At 42.2% G+C, this 24,069-nt stretch overlaps 1 protein-coding gene across 15 annotated transcripts in view; it reads right to left on the bottom strand.

The window, feature by feature from the left end:
* The window catches only part of PRRC2C (proline rich coiled-coil 2C), a 69,309-nt gene that overhangs the window by 13,525 nt on the left and 31,715 nt on the right, over window positions 1-24,069 (bottom strand). For 7 of the 15 annotated variants that reach the window (XM_030279695.4, XM_072932893.1, XM_072932891.1 and 4 more), the window contains exons 14-27: window positions 23,615-23,861; window positions 22,339-22,552; window positions 19,373-21,736; window positions 18,533-18,741; window positions 17,813-17,967; window positions 17,026-17,347; window positions 16,477-16,562; window positions 15,355-15,543; window positions 12,919-13,170; window positions 8,178-8,267; window positions 6,371-6,472; window positions 2,165-2,372; window positions 1,119-1,322; window positions 307-428 (exon numbers count right to left, since the gene is read on the bottom strand). In XM_030279695.4, coding sequence (XP_030135555.4) covers window positions 307-428; window positions 1,119-1,322; window positions 2,165-2,372; window positions 6,371-6,472; window positions 8,178-8,267; window positions 12,919-13,170; window positions 15,355-15,543; window positions 16,477-16,562; window positions 17,026-17,347; window positions 17,813-17,967; window positions 18,533-18,741; window positions 19,373-21,736; window positions 22,339-22,552; window positions 23,615-23,861 — 4,764 coding nt within the window. The remainder of the gene's footprint in view (window positions 1-306; window positions 429-1,118; window positions 1,323-2,164; window positions 2,373-6,370; window positions 6,473-8,177; window positions 8,268-12,918; window positions 13,171-15,354; window positions 15,544-16,476; window positions 16,563-17,025; window positions 17,348-17,812; window positions 17,968-18,532; window positions 18,742-19,372; window positions 21,737-22,338; window positions 22,553-23,614; window positions 23,862-24,069) is intronic. The other 8 variants (XM_030279697.4, XM_072932892.1, XM_072932894.1 and 5 more) reach the window with 7 other exon arrangements.

Raw genomic sequence — 24,069 nt, forward strand, 5'->3', positions numbered from 1 at the left:
CAACTGCCTGAGATTGCATGTAATTTTGTATGACAGAAGTTGAGTAAGCCTACACTCACATGGCCACAAGAACACCTCCCAGGAATATAAACTTGCCCATGTATTTGTGAGTGGAAGCATATTCTCTCAACTTCCATGGCAAACAATGAAACACTGCCTGCATGCACCAGAACAGACCGCAAGGCATGACCTCATTTTTTGCAGTCTTTAGTCTCACTCTCCCCTGCCCCCATCAAATCATTAGTAGAACTTTAAAGACAATATGGAAAGGGAGGGAAACAAAGTGAATTAGGAATCCTCAAATACCTGAGAAAGCCCTGGCTGAAAGCCTTGTTGTTGGGCCAGAGAAGGTGGTGCCAAACGTGCGTGCTGGGTATTGAACAGGTGACTTGTATCCATGTAAAATGCTGGGATTTGAGCTGCAGTACCTCAGGAAGAGCAACACAATTAGTACCTGATTCCCAACACCACCCCTCCAGAAAGGTTTTCATCAAGAATTAGATATGCAGCTACTGTCAGTCCTTCCCACTGTAACAGCTACCAGAGAGCTTGGGAGAATGAGCAGCATTGGAGAGCTGGGTGCCTCAAAAGCTCTGGTGTCTTCCAATTCACCCCCAGAAATCTATCAATCTTGCACAGGTATCATTAATCCCACAAAATTTTGGAGGCTTGAACAACAGATTCTGGGCAAAGAAGGTATTTGGGTGAAGGAAGGGTAAGAATGTGTCACACTGTCATGTAATTTAACTAGATTGTTAACTAGATATAGGATTTTCCTTAAAGAAAAAATGTCACAACTCTCAACTACTGTAGCATTTTAAAAAGAAAACTAAATCAATCCTGGTCTTAAATAGCAATTTACTATTCTGCAACAGAAAGTTGGTACATTAAGCAACTCAAACTTACTTTCTTCAACGAACTATACAGCTTTGTACTTCTTGAAAAAGCAGTGCAGATTTAGAGTAAGACAATTAGTGAATCTGAGTACAGAACACTATATCATTCTGTCTTTACTGCAGAGCAAAACTAGAACCAAATTAAACTCTCCAGCTTCAAGATGAAAAAAAAAAAAAAAAAAAAAAGCAGATGTGTGGCTTCTCAGCCAGAAACACCATTACCTGCTGCAGACTGAGACACATAGACCTGGGGACTTTGCTGCTGCTGGGCAATGAGGGATGGCATGCAGCTCAGCTGGGAGAAATGGCTGGCAGAAGCCAGGCTGCTTGTCTGCAGCTGCTGGGGTTTCACTTTGCAGATATTAGGAGGGTCTGAGGTGCTTGCAGTCTTTGTACTCAGTGAAGAGGTTGTGTATGTTCCAGCTCCTAGGAGGAGAGAAGCAAGGGATGCAACAATCAAAGTCATTTCAGAGCCTGATCATTCAGAGGTCAAAGTTTTGCGACAGCTCTGTGAGCACAGCCACAACTGGTAAAGAACACTGAAACCTAATGCAGCTGTTTCCACCAACTCAAGAAAAACATGGAGGCAATTCTGTTGAGTTCACTGTGGGAAATGCTGCAACCCTGATACATCTCCCTTCTCAGGCACAGGAGCACACACAGGTTCTGAAGGAGGCAGCTTGGTCAGTTATTCAACAAAACTCTGCACCCCACAGTGGTTGTGCCTCTCATGGAGATATATTTAAATATTCTAAGGCACGAAGACTTAACCAGATTTATCGTCTTTTGTTTGCTGCCAAGAACCAAGGTGGAAACGAAGCACTGGTTGTGAAGAGCAGCTGGGCATTTGCTCTGCCTTTTGCAAATAGGCTTTGATATGAGTTTTTGAAGCTTTAACTTAAAAAGCAAGAGTACAAATAGAAGTAAAACATCAGAATTATCCTCTGCCCCGAAATCTACATGCTTGCCTCCATTTGGCTGAACAAAATGAAACCAGCAGACAAGAAAAGTTTGCTTCCTCCTTCAAGTCCACATAAGTAACTTAGGCAGAGAGTAATTTAATATTATTTTCAGCTGACTGAAGTGAAACAGGTGAAGTCAGTTAACAGGTTATTTGGGAAGTTGCCACTCAGATCTGACATTCCATTTCTAGCACAAACTTTCTGTTAGCTTTGCATTAAACAATTCTAAAGGGAATCCAATCCCTTGAAAAGCATAAGCAGGGAACAACACAAGGGAACAGATACTACTGCTATGACATGTGGTACCTGAGAGGGACGTTGTGGGGGTAACTGAGGCCACAGGGATAGGAGGCATTGATGCACTTGAGAAAGAGCTGTAAGTGCCACTGCTTGGCCCAGTGTTGCTGCTGCTGCTGCCACCACCACCAGCAATGGGAGATGCTGCTGATGTCACTGGTGAATTCTTCTCCCCCATGGTTGGGGAATTCTCCCATGCTTTGCGTGCAGACTCCATCTATTTAAAAGAAAAAAAAAATTCCTCATCTATTAGGAAGTTTCAAGCAGTCCTCGTTCCTCTTTTAACAGTTCTTTTTAGTTAAAAGGCAACTGGGGCTTCATGCGAGCCTCTTTTGAAAGTCGCTGTAATCGTGCAACTCTGTCCATGCAAAAAGCAAACAGCCTCAAGTTGGAGCTGCTCATCTGTTCCAACTGCACATGTGCACAGTTCATCATCTTAACAGCCAATGCTCAAAAGGGAATTCACTCACACTAATTTGGCTTGGTTTTGTTTCACATGAAGAGCAAAGACACAGTGAGCAAAAGAAAGGGAAAACCCCCTCTAAAAATTTCCATCAAGTCCTTTACTTCCAAGTTACTTGGGCCATTTTAAATGAAGCAGCCCTTTGCTTTCTTGGTCAATAATCCACTTTGAGTGACCCCCAAAGATACCTACTGCACACTTCAGTGAACATGACAGCAGTCAAGTTTAAATTTCCAAAGCAACTACTGCTCAAGAAGCAACCACAAGCTGACACAGCTTGTGTGCGCTGCTTTATGTTAAAGCTAAAAAATGCTTCATGCTCCTCTATTTCTGTAATTATGAGCTTGCACAGCAAGGGAGATGAAACTTTAAGTATTACAGACACAGTTACCTTCCCCCAGAAGTGGAAACAACCATTGTTTTACTGCAGCAAATAAAATCTAATTCTTGCTATGTTAGCCACACAATGTGAAATCTAAATTGAGACACTTCTGAGGGTCCAATGAACAGGAAATACTAATGTTTATACTGCACTCACTAATTTAAAAGCTCAAACATGGTCCACAGACTACTGCAAAACCTTCAAGTGTCTCCAGTGGAAACACAAGTTTAGCTAGCAGAGCTGAAATTGCTCACTGTATGTTTCTCGAGGCCAGGTGCTGTCATTAGTGGTGGATATTAAGGGGCAAATATATACTCACCACATCTGCCCTCACAAACTCCTTCAGAGAGCCCCCTAGCTCAGCCTCTCAAAGCCACTTTTGTCAACCTGCCCTGCTTTACATGAGTTAGGCACAGTCTGGACAGACCAAACATGGCTTAAGTTATTTGCCTAGATGCTTCAGAAATGATAAAAAAGCAGAGCAATACTGAAAGAAGTGGATCACAGGTGATCAACACACATACCCATGTGGAAAATGAGGTTCTGGATTCCTGAAGAGAATAAAGGGTGAGGATGGAAACTTAGTTACACACTAAGTCCTCTAGGAACAAGTCACCTGTTTTCATTTTTGAGATCATCTTCCCCAGCAATCATTCACTGTTTCCCCTCCACAACACTTTCTTCCAAACTGGTTCTGATTCTTACAGACAAGGCAAACTTCACTCATCACTGATATGCTAGAAGTTATTTTGTTTAGGTGTACTGCACTGGCACTGAGAGAAAGTAAGTACATGTAACTGTCAGACTAGAGAAGGTGCAGAAAGTTCTATGTTCACTGGTTTTCATGATGTCCTAGAGAAACTATTGATAGCAAATGCTACACACTGCATTTTGTCACATCTAGAGCATATCAGAGAGTCCTGAAGTTTTCTTTTGGAGAACAGCTTTGCTTCTGCAAAGCTTCTTAGCAATCTCTAACTATTATAAGGTAGAGAAAAAGATGCAAGAGAGAGATCGATCCTCTAGGAATGCCTGCTCGGCACCAGCTACAGACCAGATATGGAGGAATAAGAGGTTCCAAATTAAGTGAGACTGGGGACAGTGTTGTAGTTTCACTGCTCAGTTAGGGGAAAAGGAGGGCAACAAGGAGGAGATCATGGCTGCCTGAGGCTTCTCTTCCTCATCGATCCACTGGGGCTGTGACACTGCAGAACAGTCCTGCCCATATTACCCAAAACCTCCACTGGAGACAAACCCCAATGTGCCTTTCCTTAAATACACCAACGTCTCAATGGTTAGAAAAAGGAAGTTCAAACGTGTGTGTTTCTTGACCAGATGCCTACAGAGGAATTTCAGATAAAACCTTGGACATGAAGAGGGCCAAGTAGCTCAGTTTGAGATTGCTTTGGACTTTCTTCTGCTCAGCTCCTTACCTACAACAGCCCTATGAGCCAAGTCCTTAAGAGAATGACTGAGTAAAGGTGTCCTTAGCAAAGTTACTCAAAGGAAATAAGATCTCAACAAGGCTTCCCAAATGAGCACCTTATACCTCCACTGAAGAATGATGCCAAGCAGTGGGAGCAATTGTGGCCAAGTTCCCTACAAGTCTCTTCACAGACAGCTTTCTGTGACGGGGGTGGAGGGAAGAGCAGGTACAAGGATTAATCCTTTATGCAGGCAGTGCCTGGACATTTTGTTCTTTTAAGAAAAGGAAGGAAATTCTTTCCTCTCTCCTGCTCCAGAAGTGTCTTTTGAAAGATGCAAGGGCTGTACTGGAAGAGGATGACAAAGAGCAGAGCTGTGCCTGCTGTGACAGTCTCAGTGTGTGCTTCAGAACAAGCCTGCTGCCTTCTGCATTTGTGAAAAGGAGGTAGAGTTCCAGTGGCTGGAATGAAAAAATCAGGGACAAAGCTGCTTCCAAATAACTTTCCATCCAGATTTTGGTCAGAGGGTTCTTCAAGACAGCCCCAAAACATGGATCTTTGACCTATTTTGTTACCACACATTCAAAAATCCATCATCCACTGAGAAATCACTGTCACCACAAGAGCAGGAAAAGAAATGCAGGATGAATGACACAGATGCCACAGTTTGCTCTGTCACCGGGCCGTGTCCCACACTTTGAGGTAACTTTCAGGTAACTTTGAGCCCTACCTGTATGACACAGGATTCCATCTCCACCTGCTAAACAGTCAGAGACTATTTCAGAACAACACCTTCAGACGCCAGAAAGTCACATTAGGATAACTCATTACACAAGAATGCAGCAGAAACCCAGATTTCTTCAAACTACTTGTCCCTCCACAGTGCTCTCCCTGTTTCTATAGGTCTGCTGTTTGAAAGAGGTGTTATACTTCTTTTAGGAAATAAAGTATTAACAAAAGAAAAGCAGAGATTCAACAAGAGAATATGAGTATTTCTTATCTGTAGAGAACACAAGCAAGCCATTGTCAAATAAAGCCAGTGAGACAAGTCTCATTGGCGATTGACAAGCAAGTTCCTCCAAAGCATTAATTCTGCATCCAGTCAAGTTTAATTTCTTCTTTTAAAAACTTAAGACAAACAAAGGTCAAACACAATTATTCCTTAATACCAAGCAGCTATAACACTTCTACCGTCTCAGTCACCTGCAGTAACAAGGACAAAGCAGATCTAGGACACCAAAAGAAGAAAAAATCCAACAACTTCTAAAAATACATTAGCAAAGCCCAACTCTGTGTTAGTGAGTTATACAATACACGCAGTTCAAAATCCAACAAAATCGGAAAATAGCACTCAAAATACTCGCCACACTTGCTCTGCACTGGAAAGCAGGAAACAACAGAACATTTACAACACTACAAAACACATTCTGACTTGCTGATCTAACTGCCTTTCAGAGACACCAACACACCACCTACATGTCACTACTTGGAACTTCAGCCATCCAACTCAAAACCACATTATCACTGCACCAAAGTCTTAGAACTAAGAAGAAATCAAGCTCTGCTTATCAAGCAAATCCTTCAAGCCTTTACACCAAACCAGGCAACTTATTTTAAGCTCAACACTCAAAAAGCCTCAGCCAGATTCTGATGGTTTGCCATGAGCACTGTGGTTCAATGCTAAAACTCTAGGATCTTGGTTTTTCAGGGCAGTGGGAGCCAAGATTGGTTGAGATGCCAAGTGTTAATGCAAAACGGGGTTAGAAATTTATGGTTTAAATGCATCCTTTGACAGAGTCTCGTGTTTCAGCCATCCATTTATATGCAAAAGCAGTTCAGCAGAGGAAACAAAGGAAGGCTCTAAAAAAAGGTTCACCAGCAAGTTCTCCAATAACTTATTTCCCCTGCATGCAAGAAAACGACCCTTAGAGGGATGTGGTACATACCTTGAGGGTGAGGTCGACGGTAGCGGGAGAAACTGGAGTTAGGCTGGAGCTCTGTTGTAAAGTCTCCCTCCTAGGGAGGGGAAGGGTGTGGGGCAGGGGCACCTGAAAGGCAGGCAACACACATCACATTCTAACTACGTCTACTAGAAAAGCCCCAGAAAGCAAAGCTCAAGCTTTATCAAGTGAGCTACAATTTCTTCAAGGCTTGAGCATTTGGCAGGGAAACTGATAAAATAAGGTGAAAATTTGGTAGGCAAAGAAAGGCCACTCAGCAGGTGCCAAGATGCTTCTCATCTCTCAAAGATGCTGACGATTAAAGTTTTAAGGTGTCCATGTCCTCTGCATAAACAAACACCAACTGTCTGTTTGGGGATTTAATTTCAAGTACCATTTCAGTTTACTGATATGCAAAAATTCTTCCCAAGCCAGGTTTGTCCCTTTTTGTACCAATACAGTACAGGGGGCTTCATGACCTTGAGTTCTGAGATGCAGTTTCTGAAAAGAAGAAGCTTTTATAGACCTGCAAAATCACAGGACCATGAAACAAACTACAACAGATTTTGCCATCCAATAATTGAATTCAGTTATTTTCTCTTTCAGAAGATGAAAGATGGGATACTTGGGGAAATAATCCTGAGGTAATGCTATTGCAATCTTTGCCTATGAAAACTCCAGTGGATTTAGTGGAAGTTTTAAAGGAAATGAATCAAAAATACTGCAGTGTCCAGTCTGTTACTCCTAACTATTCCTTTCTCTATTCATAGCTTAGCTAATGGACTTCCACTGGATGAGATAAGGCTAATCCAAAAGACAGATCCTGAAGCTTTGAAGCAGGGGATGGCACAGATCCTTTGTGGCCAGGAACCCCTAATTCCCGTGTTAGAAATCCAACTCTAACATCCACAAGGATTGGACATCATTAACACAAAAGAATTCAGTCTTCCACACTAACCACCAAAGTCAAAAACCACAACACTACCAGAATAGCCAGCAGAAGAGTAAGAAGTTCAATCAGTACTGCTTCAAAACGGTGCTGCAGTAAGCTGAAAAGCATTTTTAGATGGAATTCACAAGACATCTTCATAAAAAAACTGAGATCCTACTGTATGATTCTTCCTTCCCCCACCAACAAGTGACTCAACCCTGAGCTAATTGTGTCAACAAGAATCACAAGATCCAAGCTCTCTGATGCCCCAACACACTCAAGACAAACTTGATTTTGCTCCAAGTCACAACCCAGCCAGTTCTCTCATTCACTATGCCACGCTCACAAGTCAGGACCACTGCACTGGCTTTGAGGGCTGCAAAGATCTCATCTCCATAGCAACTGAACACCTGGAAGTCTGGTGTCTGCTCTCACAACCATTCACCTGCTCCCTCTGCATGCAGCTGCTGTGATTTCAGGTTACAGTTCAAAACTTCTTTGTTTGTAAGAGCCTTTCTTCAAATTCAGCCTACAGAGCTTTGCTACTGGTATCAGGCTCAAGTCCCAGCTACTGCCAAGAACATACTCCCTCATTATGCCTATCTTTGCTTTGTTTAGAATTGTCCCTAAAACATCTCCACTTTCTGTGCTCTTTAGCTCACTGTGATTGTTCAAAAGGCAAGAAAATACCTGAAGAATTCCAGAGTGGGTACTAATCAAACCAAATGTCCTTCAGAATAAGATTACTGGAAAAAGCCCAGCTAGTTCACATGAAAGGAACCCTGTGCACTTGTTCACTGAAGGCACTATTTGGTGCTTTAAAAGAAGTGTGAAAATATTTTCTTGTCTTCAAAGTCAAGACGATCACTGCAATAGACTTACGTTCGTCACCAAAGTCTCCTCCATTTTTGTACTGCTAGTAGCCACTGTGTTAGGATGAGAAGAAGGTGTAGTGTAGTCTGTTACAGACTCCTGTGAAGAAAAACAATTCCATTAAAATATCTCCCTTACCTAAATTCCATTTCAATTTTTTGGACAGATGTCAGCCTTTCTACAGGAGTTCACCAAGCAACAGATTAGAAACTCACACCGTTTTTTCTTACAAGTCATGTCTAGCAATCCTTACTGCAGAATTGCCACTGAGGTTAGGAGGATTCTTAGAAGATTACAGTTTGCCTCATGACCTCACAATGTACATCTGGAGAAAAGTCAAAATACAGTCTGTAAGGCAAAACATACAGAGCAATGTATTTCCTGGGCACTGTAAAACTGGACTGTGGTGGTGCAACCAATTATCATTTGTCACTCAAGATGCTACAGCCACCTGCAGGCCCTTTCAGTCTACTTAAAATGTCAAATATCTTAGCTGAAAGCTTTCTGTAGCTTTTAATACATACAGAAATTTCTTAGTGTGACAAGAAAGGCCCTCCAGATTAAAAGGAACACAAAGGGATGGTTGCAATTTGCAAACCAATTTTCCTTCCTGTAACTTTTGTCGCTGAAAGTCACGAGACTCAGTCTCTGGATGATGCAGACTACCTTCTGATTTCTGCAATGCTTAATGACTTAAAGGAAGAAAAGGACTGAGGTTTCCAGTCTGCTCAGAGGCTTTCCTTGAAGCTCATTTGTCACAGTTAAGTGGCCCTTCATGTGCTCAGCAAACAACGTCCTTTTAGTGCTGGCTGTAGGCAGTGACTCCTGTAGCTGTAGATAAAAATGGTCTGAGCAAAGTTTAAATGTCTGAAGTTTTACATCCCTGAAGCCCAGGAAAGGCTCCACCATCTTGACAGAACCAAATATCACAAAAGAACTGAAGGACAAATCAGCAGCAGAACTGTTACTGAGTGTATGGACTTGCCAACTCATAATGATTGTGAAGACACAAACGATATAATGCTTGTTTAATTCCATCCAACCAGTAGTATTAAAAAAGTGCACACTCCATTTACTCCTCAGGCCTGTGGCAATGCCTCTAGAAAAGCAATTAGAGCACTGAGATAGTAACTGACAGATGACAAAGAATCCTCCTTAAAAGGATGAGCTCATTTTGGTAAAAGACCAGAACAAGCTAAACCATAACAGGGTGAGGGAGGACAAAGTGCACAGTGATTTGTTTTTATAGCTTATGAAGAAAACAGATAACTCTTTTCTCTATTTATTTACTTCCTTGACTTGTTAAACTGGTGAAATATATGATATATGGCGCTTCCCACAATCCCAACCACCAAACTGCAAGTTGCACATTTGCACTGGATTCCAACAGGCAAATTTAATCTGGGTAAAACAAGGCAAGCACGCAAGGCTGCTTTAATCACAAAAATCTTCTAATGAAGTAATTAAATGGCTCCATATTTTTTTACGGATGCACTACTGCATAAGAAAGAGGAAGTGTTTTATTAAATTTCCTTCAGGATCTAGATGCAATTTTGTCAGGGTTTGAGCAGTGAAATTCCTTATGAAAGAAGATGGACCAAGACTACTGCTAACTTTCTTACTTTGCAAACTCACAGCACAAAAAGTGCTTTTTCACTAGAACTAAACCCAAACCACCGTATCAGCTCTACTGCCCTTACAAGTGCATATGCAATGCTGAAGCACAACGGTGGTTTACAGGCTGAACATGCAGACAAGACAATGCTTTCACTACATGAACACCATCCCATAAACTGTAGATTAATTTCCATCCTTCATCTCCTAGCATATAAAGTCCAGGATTCTCTTAGATACAGCTTATCACATAAGCTTTTTGTAATTCAGTTAAAGTGATTCTCCTGTACAACTGTTTGACTGAAGAAATCTACTGATTACTTTATTATAAACTAGTAACAGCCAGAGCAAAAAGCTTATGTTTATGCTTTTTCTGGAATTCTCCACAAATTGTTTGTGCCTCAAGAAAAAGAACAAGCAAACTTCTTGTAACTACCTCCTTCAAAAAGAAGAGATCACAAAACCTCCAGTGACCTGATGAACAAAGCACGTGGCAGACCTCAGAGCTGACCTTGCTGTAAAGGATCAGGGTACTTAATGGGATGAATTAGCTATTTGATTTGTTCCTGATTTACACAAATCACTCCAATTAGAGCTTGAAAGATACTGAAAATCTTCTGAAAACCAGTCAGTGTGTCCTTTTAGCCATGATCTGTAAGACACAGCTGTTGCTACCTGTAAAAACACTTCACTGGTGTCCACAACCAGGTACTGATCTTCCTGGGATTTGACAGGTTCAAATGGAAGGCTGGGAAAAGCAAGGGCTAAGATGTCTTACTCAATTCAGAAACTAACACAATCAGACTGCCTTCACTACAAAAATACTGCAAAATCCAAAAGAAACAGTTGCAATGGCATCTGTGCATCATACTTATATACTAAACTTAAACATCTCACTGTAGGAGTTCATTTATATTTATACAGTTTCTAAGCAGTCTTGTATGATTAAATGCATATGCTCTTATCAAGATGTTTGTTTTGGAATCGATGGGTACCCTTACAAAGCTTCTGAAGGAGGACAGCTGGCTTCTACAGACATTTAAATCAAATACACCACAGGTGTGCATTCCTGGAAGCTGACCAGTAATTTTTGAGAGGGATGTTTAAAACTATCAAAAGAAAAGGCATTTAGGTTTGCCAAAACTTCAGCATTTGACATTGAAACAACAGGTTAAAGATGTCAACACCTCTTCTCTCATGAACAAGCAATGGGAAAGAGTATCAAGACAAGAAAAAGCAATTGCAATGTACATCAGTACAAGAACTCCAAGGCTGGAGCAGTATTTGAACCCCTTTTTAAAGCCTCTTAAAAAAGAAGGGACATTTATGGCAGATTTATTCCTGCAAAACCTGCATGAAGGTTATCTTATCCAATAAATTTGCATGTTGTTGGTTTAACTTCTAGAGATGTAACTGTTGGTTTAACTTCCACTTCTTTCCTAGAAAAAGCAACTTACTATTGCCTCTGAAACTATTCCTAACAAAAGAATTTAAAAGGAAACCTGGTGCTGTTAAGACAGGAGTATTTAGGCCTATTATTAAAGGCTTCTTTAAGCAACCACTCCATAAGGAATTACTGGGAACTTTCCACTCTGGTTTTCCTCCAGAAGACAGAACCTCGGTGCTTTAGTACTGTGGTAGTGCAAAGAACCTCGGCAACCCATGTTAAACCAAACCTAGACTGGCACAAAGTCCAGACATCCCTTTTGAAAAACTTCATACTTCAAAAATACAATTGCAGAGAGGAAATTCTGTTATTTTAGCAGAGCTGCTTGACTACACTGAGTCAGCCTGCAGCAATCAAAACTGTTTCCTATTCTGTTTGTGACTTAGAAGAAGTCTGTTTTCCTGTCCTGAGCTCTGGCCACAGGAGTTTGGGACCTTGGCAAGCACAGGATCCAAACAGGCTCATCAAGCACATGAGCAAGGTGTTTATTTACTGCTCTGCACTTCTGATTCTCATATTTTTTCAATTTCTGATATGAACATAAACCATTCACACCTACCTACATGCTGGAAAATGGCAGGATGGGTGAGAAATCCCTGCACTGAATTTTCTTAAGCCTGCAGCTTCCATCTTGGACACAAATATCTTTCTACTTGCTCTGCAGCAACACTTCATGGAGACAGAATCTTTTATGGATAATAGCTGCCTAAGCTGTCCTTTGTTTTGAGGTTATTTTCCTAGATGTGGGTGACAAAGATGAATTGGGGGTGATCTATATTTCATATTCTTCAACTATTAATGAAACTCTTAAAGAGGATCAGTTTTCCTAAATGGCATCAGAAGATTTTTAAGACCAGGATGGTTGAGACAGTAGGCAAGCAACCTGAGTCTATGCTTAGCAAACTGATTTTCAAGCCTACAGAGAGCATTTTTCCTTTACCAAAGCAGGTGCAACTATTAAGCAGTAGCTACTCAAGCTGTATCACTTCTTTACATCTGAGAGATGACAATCAGACTACTTGCTCAAGACACAGGCAGAAAGGAGATGCCTCTGGGGATGTTTTTCAGCCACATCTAAGAACTAACCTGCAGAACAATGAATCCCAATGCCAGATCACCTCTCACTGCTGAGCAGTTTTAAAAAAAAACAGGGAACTATGATGAGTCCTAAATATTGTGAAGTTCTGCAAGGAATATCTAGAAAAATACCCAAGCCAAGAGGATACACATGACCATCTAGGGACACAGAACAAGCCTCATCTAAAGCTTTAGCACATTCCTAGTTTAGAGATTTCTTTTTTTCACAGAACAGCACTTAATTCACAGCTTGAGGTCATCCATACGCTCATCCAGCAATCATGCACGACGTCACTTCTCTGCTGGAAATCATCCTGCATTGATCTGAGTCTACAGACTCTGCCTACACCAGGCTCCAGTGCCACTCTCCACAGCAGTGCTCAGCAATGAGTTTTGCCATTCAGCAGAACAGACTTCCAAGCTTATCTGTGCTCAGGGACAAGACACCACATCTCTGCAGCACTTTTAAATTCAAGCAGCACCAATGTTACCTGTTTGCTACTCAGTGGGCTCTGCTGTCCAAGCACCACCAGCAGGCAACCAAGTGTCACCCACCTCACTGTAATCACATTTTACATACAGTGCTCAGTAATCTGGCAGTATTTTTCTTACCTTTGTGTTTGTCCCAAACTCTGGAGCAGACACAGATATCATAGTTCCTATCTCCGTGCTCAGCTCGCTCGCTGCCTTGGTCTCCTTTGTAGTGACAGGTTCTGGGCTTCTCACAGAGGTGGGAGATGGCTTCTCCTGTCCCTCAGGCTCTCCCTGCTGGGCATCCTTCACCTTCCTGTTCTTTAAAGAACGCTCTTTCCCAATAGGACCAGGTTTATACTCTTTGTTTTCTACCGGGCTCAAGTCTGGAAGCTAAGTTAGTGTTAATGTGTCAGTCATGCCTTCCTCTCTTCCTCCCCATCCAACAAAAATACTTTAACATGCAAGTCATTCTTTAAACATAACAAAGCTTTTCAAGAGGAAGCATTTTCTAACAGGTAAAGAATTTGAGACTAAGTTAGTAATAGGCATATGAAATGCATTGATTTTGAACATTAGAAATACAAACCATTGTTTTCAAACAATGAATTTATGTGAAGTGGCAGAGTTCAAATAAAATACAAAATAATATCAGTTTGATCGTCCTTACAAAAAAAAAACCCCAAAAATATACACAAATCACGTGACTTTGTAAACCTATGGGTTATTTTAATTTTCAGATTCAGGATTTTACGGGGCCCCAGGAAACTAGAACAGAATTATTTGAAATTATACTGACATATGGGTGTCAGGAGCATTTTCCCCTGGAAACTGATCACTAAAGGAATCCAGAAAAAATAAAACACCTACATGCAAGTGTTGCCTTATACTGCAGACACCTTGGCTGGATCACTGCTGCAATTCAGCAGTTCCTTTCTGTGCAGCTGAGTTCCAGCAGAACAAAGGGCCCTAGGGAACCTGAATGCTCTGCTGTTTCAACAGCCACCTCCTTTCTGGCTGAGGCTCTCAGCCCACTTCACTAAAATCCCTTCAAGTCAGTCCTGAAAATCCAATTCCTTAAGCTTTGATAACAGAAAGACACAAGCTGCTGGTAATTGTTTTTCTCAATACAAACGAGGTACTTCAGGAGTGGATGAAGACTCTCTAAAATACCCCAAATAATTTTTTCCCTAATAGTTTCTAGAGGCTGAAATTCCTCCAGACACTTGAGGGTCACTTAAACCTTCACACTTTGCATTGGAAAGGTAGATTGCTTTGTTTCAGGTAAAGTCCTCTTACGTTGCCCATATTAATTCAACAATACCAACCTCCCATCTTGAACATAACCTTGCATTTAGGCTTCACAGCAAACAGTATCACCACAGGGGTGGGTGGATGTGTAAGAATTGTTTGTTGAGATTTACTTTTTGTCATCAAGAGAATTATATTTACAGCTACCTCACTCAAAGCAGTGTGAAAAATATTACCCTCCAATGCATTTACTATTTAGTCACATATGTGTCCGTCAACAAAATCTGCAGAAGTCTTGATAGCTCTAACCAAGTGAAAAAAAGGAACTTCCTACACAGTGTCAAGTAGACTGTCTCTCTATATATTTAACTTTGGAGTTCAATACCTGAAAGTGATTTTACTGAGCAGTTTTGGGCATGCTGCAGTGTATCTGAGACATGGGGTACAGCAAATCACCAGCAGTTTTAATCAGTGCCTATTTCTCTGCTGAACAGGTTTTATGCAGTGAAAGCTATGAACTGCAACACATGCACTCAGTGTTTCATACAGCAGAAGTTAAATTCTTTCTGTGTGTGACTGAACTTTCAGATTTCAGCTCTTTTTTTGGAGGGGGGGAGACAACTAAAACCTAAACAACCAACACAAAGAAACACCCACTCTTCTATAAAGACAAAAGGGCTTTAACTACATCAGGACTGCTGCCAAATCTCAGACATCAAGAGGGACTGGAATAGCTGATGCTCTAAGTCACCAGACAAGTTTATCTGCTATAACCTTCTCTTTCTGAGAATTAGAAGCTGGTGCTGAGTGCTAATGATGCACAGATTAGTGTGCACTGGAGGTGGAAATAACAGAAAATCTCTGGAAGGCAATCAACACACTTATTTTTTAAGCTGATATAAGTTTGATTAACTATTTAGTTTTAGTTGTAAGAAATTTAATTATTCAGACATCTGTGCAGTTGAATTGGAGACCTCAAGCTCTCAAGGCCTGAGTGAAGCAAGCTCAAGAAAAAACAGAAAACTTGAACTAAAATCAAAGCACTCTACCACATCCAGAGTTTCCCAACAAGGCTATCACAAATCCATACTCCCATCCCTGGCTCCAAACACAGAACCAATGTGCAGCCTCTGCTGGGCTAAGATGCTTTTTAATTACCTTGCACATTTTCTCTGCAAGAACCACTTTGCTGATTAAATTAGGAAACATAAAAAAGGATGTAATTTTTATGGTCCTAACTCAGAGTATTCGATTCTGCTATCTGTAACACTTTTTTGACTGAACTTCTTAAAGTTACAAGCTTGTATTACAATTATGACCTTTTACCTTTTGTGCTTTGATGGGTCCAGCCCGAGGCTGTTTCTGTCTCTGCTCTTTGGGTTCTGGTAATTTGTCAGTGGACTTCTCAGACAGCACAGGACCAACTTCATTGTCACTGCCACTGGAAGCTGGGGCTCCAAACTGAATGGTTTCTATACCAAGATCGACTCCACCTTCTTGTCCAGGCTTTGTCCCCTAGTCAAAAAGCAAACACTTAACCCATTCTCAAAAACTTCTGTGTCAGTACAATGACAATAGTTCAGAAAAGAGCACAAAACATGCTCAGCTGAAAACCACTAGAAGGGTACTTTTATCTTCTGCAGAAGTACCCATTCGTGACTGCAACAGATTTGCAAGAATAAACAATACCTGAATGTACACTTCCTCCTCAAGTCTCTAATTGTTAAAGGAGCTCAAGAAAAAGCCAGTGAGGAAATATGTAAACATCACCAAGATCAAGAGGAACAAGTGCAATTCAGATGCAGGCTCAAGATTCTATGGGAAGTTCAAAATTTAATACTTAATTAAACAGAAACAGTAAAAAATACAGAAGTATTTCCAGATCTCTTGTGCAGTTCAAATGGTCTTCTACAACAGCTGTCTCAACATTCTTGATGTTTAAAACAATTAAGACCAAAAAAAGTACCAGGAAAGTAAAACCACAGCACTTTAAATGTAAAATCTAAGGCTATGCAAATTCCATGGGAATATCCACAGATAATATCATTATAAAGCACTGACTGCTTTTTGTATCTCCTATTTAAGGAACACAAAATCCCTTTAGTTCCTTGGAGACATCCTGTTTCTGTCTACATTACTGATCCCTACACAAACAGGCAAACTGGGCAATATTTTTCCTTTGGAAATGCAATGAATAACAGTAACAGCTATCAACAGAATCTGTGAATGGCTGAATTATTATCAAGAGAATAGCTTTTCTCTGCTGCAATTCTAAAATCACCAGCCTATATCCCATGCTTCTGTGCTACCTCCTGACTTCATGGAATTCTACACACATTACCTTAAGTATCTGCACTCCTGGATAAATGGATAATCTGTGCCCAACCCCACTGAGATATAATTTGGGTAAGCTTCACACACAGCTACTCTTCTTCCCCTCATTCTTACCTCTGGAGATGGAGATGAACCAAAAGATGTCAGAGGCTTGTTCCAGGCACTGACTGAAGGTGGCTGAGGTGGGCTAATGGGTCCCACTGGCAATTAAGAAAAGAAAAGAGTTTTAAAACTCCTCAATGTTGCTAGAGGTATTCAAATCAATGTACTGACTGACTGAGAAGTAAATTACAGATGTCTTGAGTAAATAAGCTTTAATTAACCTATTCAGTGGTTAAAAATGTGCTACCTATTCAGTTGCTTTCAAGTGGGGCAATTAATATGTCTGGAACAATGACCAAGTCTGACAAAACAGACTCCTCAAGGGAGTGACAGTTGCTCATTTTTTGTGAGTGAAGAACACAGTAACATTAATTACTGACTAATGCTATACTGCAAGCCCCTCTTTTTGGAGGTTACTATGCTGCACTTGGGTATGCTGCCCTCATTCCCTGTGCAGAATCCATCTGCAGGTAAAAATACAACCAGAGCCAGCTGGCCATCAGCTTTCTCTAAATACAATGCTTGCTTCCCCCCATCCCAAATCCACAAACCAGCACTCACGTTTTTTGGAGATGTCATTCAGAACTGCTGTAGGAGGCACTTTGTTGTCCCACAGTTCAGCTCCCAGGCTGTTGTGAGGCTGGCTGTTCTGCAGGACTTTGCCTGACACGGTGTAGTCTGTGCTGGCTGTCCCTCCTGCAGCCTGGCTTTGTGCTGGAACAGGAGCCTGGGGCTGGGCTGGAGACTGGGCTGGGCAGGGAGGCTGAGCCTGAGCCTGCTGTGCAGCTGCAGCTGCTGCCTGCTGCTGCTTTTTGGCAAATCTGGGGGGCAGCTTGGAATTCTGACCTCGGCCTTTTTCACTTGATCCCTTTTTGGTCCAAACCTGTAAGGAGAAGCCACTTTTATTCTTCCAGGTGACAATGTGTACAGACAGCAATTGCAGAGTGCAAAACGCAAAAAGCAAACTGATTAACCCAGCCTTACAGGACATCTATTGCTTTGGGGGGTGTATTTAACAACAGGAACAATGATTTCTAAGCCATTTTCTTCTTGGAATCAACTGATATACAAGCAATAAGGTAAATCTTTTATCACAGTATGAAAAACGGTATTTTTATCAGTTTGCCAATTCCACCTGCCTGACAGTGCCCAATTGAGAAGTGTTAAATGCCAAGGTGACTAAATAAAAATTAATTTTATTTACTAAATAGGAACAACTTTAATATTAAGTATTACTAAGCAGTTATATTTAGAAGGAGAAAATTTTTAGAAGGAAGTTTCTGCACCCGTGACAACAATCCCAGTACTGCAAGCAGCTTTTCCCCCACTATAAATGCTGGTCTTGTACCTGAACTGTTTGTTCTTCCTTCTTTCTGCGCTCTTCATCTTGCAAGCGTTTTTGCTGCTTCTTAGACACCACTTCTGTGAAACCATCATCATTCAAGTTAGATTGGGAGTCTTCAACTACTGTCACTTCAGGGTGATCATCAATGATCACAACACCTATAGGAAAAGGAAAGGTATAGATGCTGCTGTTTCAACAGCTTCAGGTGCAATGCACCAAGCCAAAATTGGCTTTGGAGTGGAAGTTACTGCCCCACAGACACAGATGGGGGCCCTAATCAATGGCAAGCTTCTGCTTGCCAAGTACTTCGCTGCTGGGCTCAAAGGCAAGGAGTTCATATTTTAAGAACTTTAAAACTGGAGCTTCCTGTACCAGATTCTCCAGGAATTTACTAAAAAACAGTAATGAATTATGAACAGCCCTCCTAGATACCAGGTCTAAGCTCAGCAGTGATAACCACTGCCTTTATTTTTGAAAATTAACTAAATGATGTGAATGTGATGGAGAATGGCAGGAATGAAAGGTTATGATTGCACAAAATTGTTCTCATCTACACGTAACAATTAGTTTGCCACCTTTTAAAGGCACATACATTATTAGGTATCACAAAGATGCATACAACTATTTTACTGTTTTAAAAAATTCATTTTTTAATGTTTTCAAACATCTAGCTCTATATGCAACAAAACTAACAGAACTTATTAAGATATTATCAATACATACTTGCATAATTATTAAGATCAAATTGAGACAAGGCATCCACTTTTTCCTTAGGCTTCTTTGGACCAGCCTTTGGTTCTTCTCTCTTTTTGCTACTTGCATCCTTGGTGGTCTTCTGTCCTGCAGCAGTGACACCTCCATCCTCCTGATGTACAGAGTTGCCATTGGTGGGATCAACACCAGGCACAGGTGCTGCCTGCTCTTCAAATGGCCTGTGTTAGAAAAAAACATTTGAAAATTATGCCAAAGAGAACCCTCAGGAGGGAATCAACAATTTAATTCATATCCCAATGTAGGGCTGTTAAGTGTTTACTGACTTCTTAGTAGGGTCCAGAGTTTTTACTTTCAGCTCCTAATGAGAAGCTCAACAGCAAAAGCTGTTTTGGGGAAAATGTCAAATGCCCTGCTGAATCTTCCATCAAATTCAGCATATGGAAAAATAAAGTTTAGTCTAAATGGTAAGCATTTCTCAACCTGCCTATCCATGTCAGGTGATTGATCTAAAATGCAGCAATTTATAGAATAACTGCAAAACTGCTCACATGAGCATTTCTGCTTGCATCCAAATCTTGAGAAACATAGCTCAACTCAGAAACAGTACTGCAGTCTTTTAAAATTAGGTTTTTTTAGCATTGTGCATACAAGAACACTCCACTCTCAGCTCCGGGTTCCAGGTGTCTGTATATAAACAGAAAAAATAGAAAGTACAGAGCCACGGGTGCATGTATCAGTGTCTTTTCTACCACTCTATGGATCTGAACTAGCTGCTTATGGTTTCAAACCACAAGAGGATGACAGAAGGCCACCACCCCGTGTGCAACCCCACTGAGGCTGGGTACTCACCCTCTTTTTCCACTTCTGGGAGGAGGACCACTCCGCCTTTCACTCCGGGGCCCTGAGAAATTCCTCCCTGGCTTAGCTGGCCCATTGTTGCCACGTCGATTCTGACGGTCTATTCCAGGCCTCTGACTGGAGAAGCTTCTCTTGGCTATTTCCCTTTTTGGAGCTCCAGCGTTGTCTCCTGCCTTTGCAGCAACCTGTGCTGCTGCATCTGCTGTTTTCTTCTCATCCCTTTCCCGTCTCTCATTGAAGTCACTGCTTTCCGAGGCTGTTTCCCACTCCTCGTTTGCCTGGTCTGAAGAATTCTGGTTGGACAAGTCTGGTGTCTTACTTCCTGACACATCCAGAGCAGGGTTGGAGGGCTCACTAACTGCATTATTAACTGTGGCACTCGTTGTGGAGCTGGTCACCACCTCACTGATCTTCGACGCGGCCTCTCTCTCCTTTAGGCGCCTGAAGCGCGGTGGCTTATCCTGCCTTGGAGGCCGGGCAGGCCTCTGTCGTCGTGGCCTCTCTCTATTTGGATCAAACTTCCTCTCAAATTTTGGAGGTCTTTTATCAATTGGTATGGGACCATAATGCTCATTTCTTCTGGGAGGCTCTCCATCTTCTGGTTTAATGATCTCTGTTTGCCTGGGGTTCCACTGATTGTCCCTGTAGGCTGGTCTCCTTATTGTGGATGGACGTGGAGGACGTCCCCCGGAATCCCTGCCACCACGCCTGTACATTCCCCCTCTGCCTCGTCTAGAAGGCTCTCCTTTAGGAAGAAATCCTGGTTTGGGCTTGTTCTCATAATCTCTGATGTATGTTTTTTCTAGGGATCTGTTGTCTACTCTGATATTGTTCTCAGGTTTGAACGACAGGGGCTTTGGAGGCTTCTTGCCATCAGCTCTTTCTTCTCTTTTCGGGTGCTTGCCCTTGATGATGCTGTCTTTGTCTGAGAGCAGGGTGTCACTTGCGCTCTCGTGCACTTCGCTGTCAGAATCTGTCTCCGAGCCATGCTGGCGCCGCCGTTTCGGGATTACTTCAAAGTCAGAACTCTCACTACGAGTTTCACTCTCTTCTCTTTGCCTAACAGGCCCTGAAGGCACATGCTCTGATCTAGGCTTAGAATCTCTGTAGTGTGGGTACTCTCTATTATGGCCTCTAGTGCCCCGACCACGTCCTCCATAAGAACCCCTGTAGCTACGGCCCCTAGAATAATACTCGCCACGACCTCTGCCTCTGTATCCCTGGTCTGGGAACCAGTCCCTATCCCTGGCCTCCTTCCAGTATGTCCTAGGTGGTAAGCCAGGCTCTCTTTTCACTGGCCTGGTTTCTAGGCGTGGTTTCTCCACCACCTCCTTGCTCACCACCTTCTCAGCCTGTTTGTCCTCCTTGCTGGCAGGAGCAGGGGGCTGTGTGTGGGGCAGGGGCTGAGCAGCCGGTGGGGCGGCTGGGGGCTGTGGGATGGCTGAGGGCAGCTGGGCAGTGGCTGGCTGGGCAGCTGGGAGCTGCTGCTGGACTGCAGGGGCAGGGGGCTGCACCACTGCTTTAGCTGCTGCCTCGGGCTGACTGCTCTCCTGGCTTGCTGGTGCTGGGGCAGCATCCTGGTTTATCTTCTTAGCCAGAGGAGCGCTGCTGGAGTTGGATCTCTCAGGCTCAGCCTGAGACTGTGGCACTTGAGGGGACTCCTTTTTGTCACTTTTTTCAGGCTTGCCTGGTTTTTCAGTAGCTGTCTTTTCTCCTTCCTTCTCCTTTCTCTGCTCACGCTCTTCTCTCTGTTCACGCTCTTCCTTCATATCCCTAAGCACAGGTTTCTTAATGGGACCCGATCTTCTCACTGGTCTGTCCCCACCTTCGTCTCGCCTGCCATAACCTGGCCTAGGACCCCATCTTGTTTCAGACTTAGGTTTGAAAGTTTTCTCAGGTTTTGGTCCTTCTGATGTTCTATTAGTGATCAAAATTTCTTTTTTTGGTTTAATCTCAAGTCTCTCAATTGTCTCCTTTGTCTCAATAGGTCTGTTACTTAATTTAGGGATATTTGCTGCTGTGTCACTCCTCTGGTCTTCTGATTTTAGAGAGTGACTTGAGCCATGGGAAATGCTTCTCTTCAATGAAGAGTGATTTTCCCCCACAGGCACCAATTCTTCTGGAGAACTACGTGTCACCTTCTCACTCACTCCTTCAAAATTAACTGCTGTGTTAGCTGTGTCAGTTTGGAGAGGTTGTACATCTTCCAAAGGCCTGCTTGGGAACTTCTGTATCTCTACCTCTCCTGATTCTCTGAAAAATTCTGTCTTTGGATGAGAGTCCAACTGGTTGTGTTCTACAGGATAAGCACTGGCAGGGACAGCAACTCGTTCTTGCTCCAAGTGTGCCTCAGACCTAAGCAGAAAGCAATTAAGAGTATTAGCATGTGGAGGTAAAATTTATTAATACATAATTTCTCAAATCAAATAATTTTCTATTAAGGATCCACGTCAGCTCTAGGAAGTAACAGGAAATAATTTTTAATGGAGCCACCAACTATTATCCAGATGGCAGCAGAACAAAAAGGATTTCAAGAATTTCTAAGAAGCAGAGGAAAATCCTGTCAATTCACCATGAATCAAAGGCTAAAAGGGACTTTTGCTTTATACTACTTGTACTTAACACACTACTTCTGGAACAAATACACATCAGACAAAAGTTCTCTAAAACGAGGAGAACAGAGAGAAAATGGAGGAGAACACTGTATGAATGTTCCACAAAACTGCAAATTCAAAATATTCTGGCAATCACCATTCACCTAGGCTAATGATCCGGAACAAGGAGTAAATTGTACTTCTACACCCTGCTACAGAGCAGGGTCTTGTGTTTTGTACAACAGCACTTTGCATCCCCCACAACTCCTCCTTTCAAGTTTTGTGTGAAGCTACAACCCAGTCAGTTCAAGAGCGCATTTTACAACCTGTGTGAACTTGGAGAGTGGCACAACTCAGGCTTACCTCAAATCATCAGGCTCTTCTAAGACCTTGGGAGGAGGAGTGGACTGCTGAGATTCTGCATGGGGGTAGGGCTCTGAGCCCCACATCATGCGTGGCTCTGACAGGGGCACGCTGTGCTCCCTTGCAGAACGAGCCATGTGCTCAAACGAATCTGAACCAGCTGCTGAGCCCTCCAGCTGCTCTCTCCTCATCAGTGGTTTGGGAGGCATAATTCCTGTGGCAGAGTGAAGTTCAACAATTGAAACAAATTTAACATTAGCAAAGAAACCGACCTCAATACAAAGAAAGCTTGTCAGGAGGTACCAAGGAATGCTGGTCTCTCCCCTCCAATCTCCTTCCCCTTTGAGTGTCTGTGTTGAAACCAAATGTCTATTCCCTGCCAGCCAACCTCAGACTGACTAAATCACACTCAACACTTGTATCCCATGTCCCAAGAAAAGAAAAAAGCTGTCTGCTTTCACTATAATGGGAAGAACCAAGCCTGTTGACCTGTAAACTCATGAAGACTGTGCTGTAACATCTGAATGGCAAAAGGCGAGGAGAATGCACACACAGGCAGGTTTTTATACTCTATTATTCCAGCTTTTTCCTTTGTACCATTACAAAGAAATTCTGTAGTTTTCACTATCTCTGCTTAGCCTGCTATTTCCTCAATTCATTCCTTGCATTCACTGAGGATAACCTTTCCCTTGCTTTTTAGCTGGGCAGGTATCTCCATTACGTTACATGACAGACTTCCATTATTTATGCCCAACAGCTTTCCTAACTGCAAATCAGATGGCCATGCCACAAATTAAAAAGGACTTTTAAGGGTCAAGAATCTGAAACCATAGATTTATTAAGACTCTGGAGCTGTTAATATGTAATATAAAAATAGCAAAATTTCATGGGATTTTTTAGGAAGCAATGTAGTGCCAAGTGCTAAGATGTAATGAAGCACAAATGGTAAATACACTTTTTCTCAGTTCAACCTAACTCTTGCCAGCTTTCTGTCTGTAACAAAGAAAGGCTTATGATGACATTCTCAATCATCTTAACTGTCATTCATATGCCTTGCAGTGTGACAGCTAGGATTTTACTTTATAGTCAAAGGTATACATTCTCAGATGACTACAATTTTAGTCACATATGACTACAATCTGCTTTGTCTCCAACATTAAAATAATGTGGATTTCTTCTTAAAAATGCACCCATTCACTAAACAAGGTGTGGTTAAGGAAAGACTTCTAGCTCAAAATCAAGTAAGTTCAACACAAAAAAGTATTTCCAGGTTTACCTGGATGAATAGGAGGCATATCCATGGCAGGTCTTCCTGACATCATCCGTGGGTCCATGTAGGATTGCATCATGAGCCAGCGGGGGTCAAAGCCCATGGAAGCCAAATGCTGGGGATGGGGCTGCATGGGCTGGTAAAGGGGTCTGTGCTGGGGTGGTGGGACAGGGCCACTTGAAGGCTGGGAGGGAGCAGACTGTGGAAGGACACCTTGCTGCTGTTGCTGCCACTGCTGCTGTTTCATTTGCTCCTGCACATGAAAAACCAGTATTACAGGACTTTTTGATAAGATGAAGACTTGAGCACAGTTATAATACTCCTTGGAAACAACAAGTATAATTATCTCCAGGACACCAAGTATTCTGAAAGTTAATTGTTAACATGCATCAGGATGACGGAGGAGAAAAGGGAGAAAACCAGACTGGACAACTTACAAGAGCTACAGCTTAACTGTTGTG

This window comes from Taeniopygia guttata, chromosome 8, assembly GCF_048771995.1.
Source record: "Taeniopygia guttata chromosome 8, bTaeGut7.mat, whole genome shotgun sequence".
Classification (NCBI taxonomy): Eukaryota; Metazoa; Chordata; class Aves; order Passeriformes; family Estrildidae; genus Taeniopygia; species Taeniopygia guttata.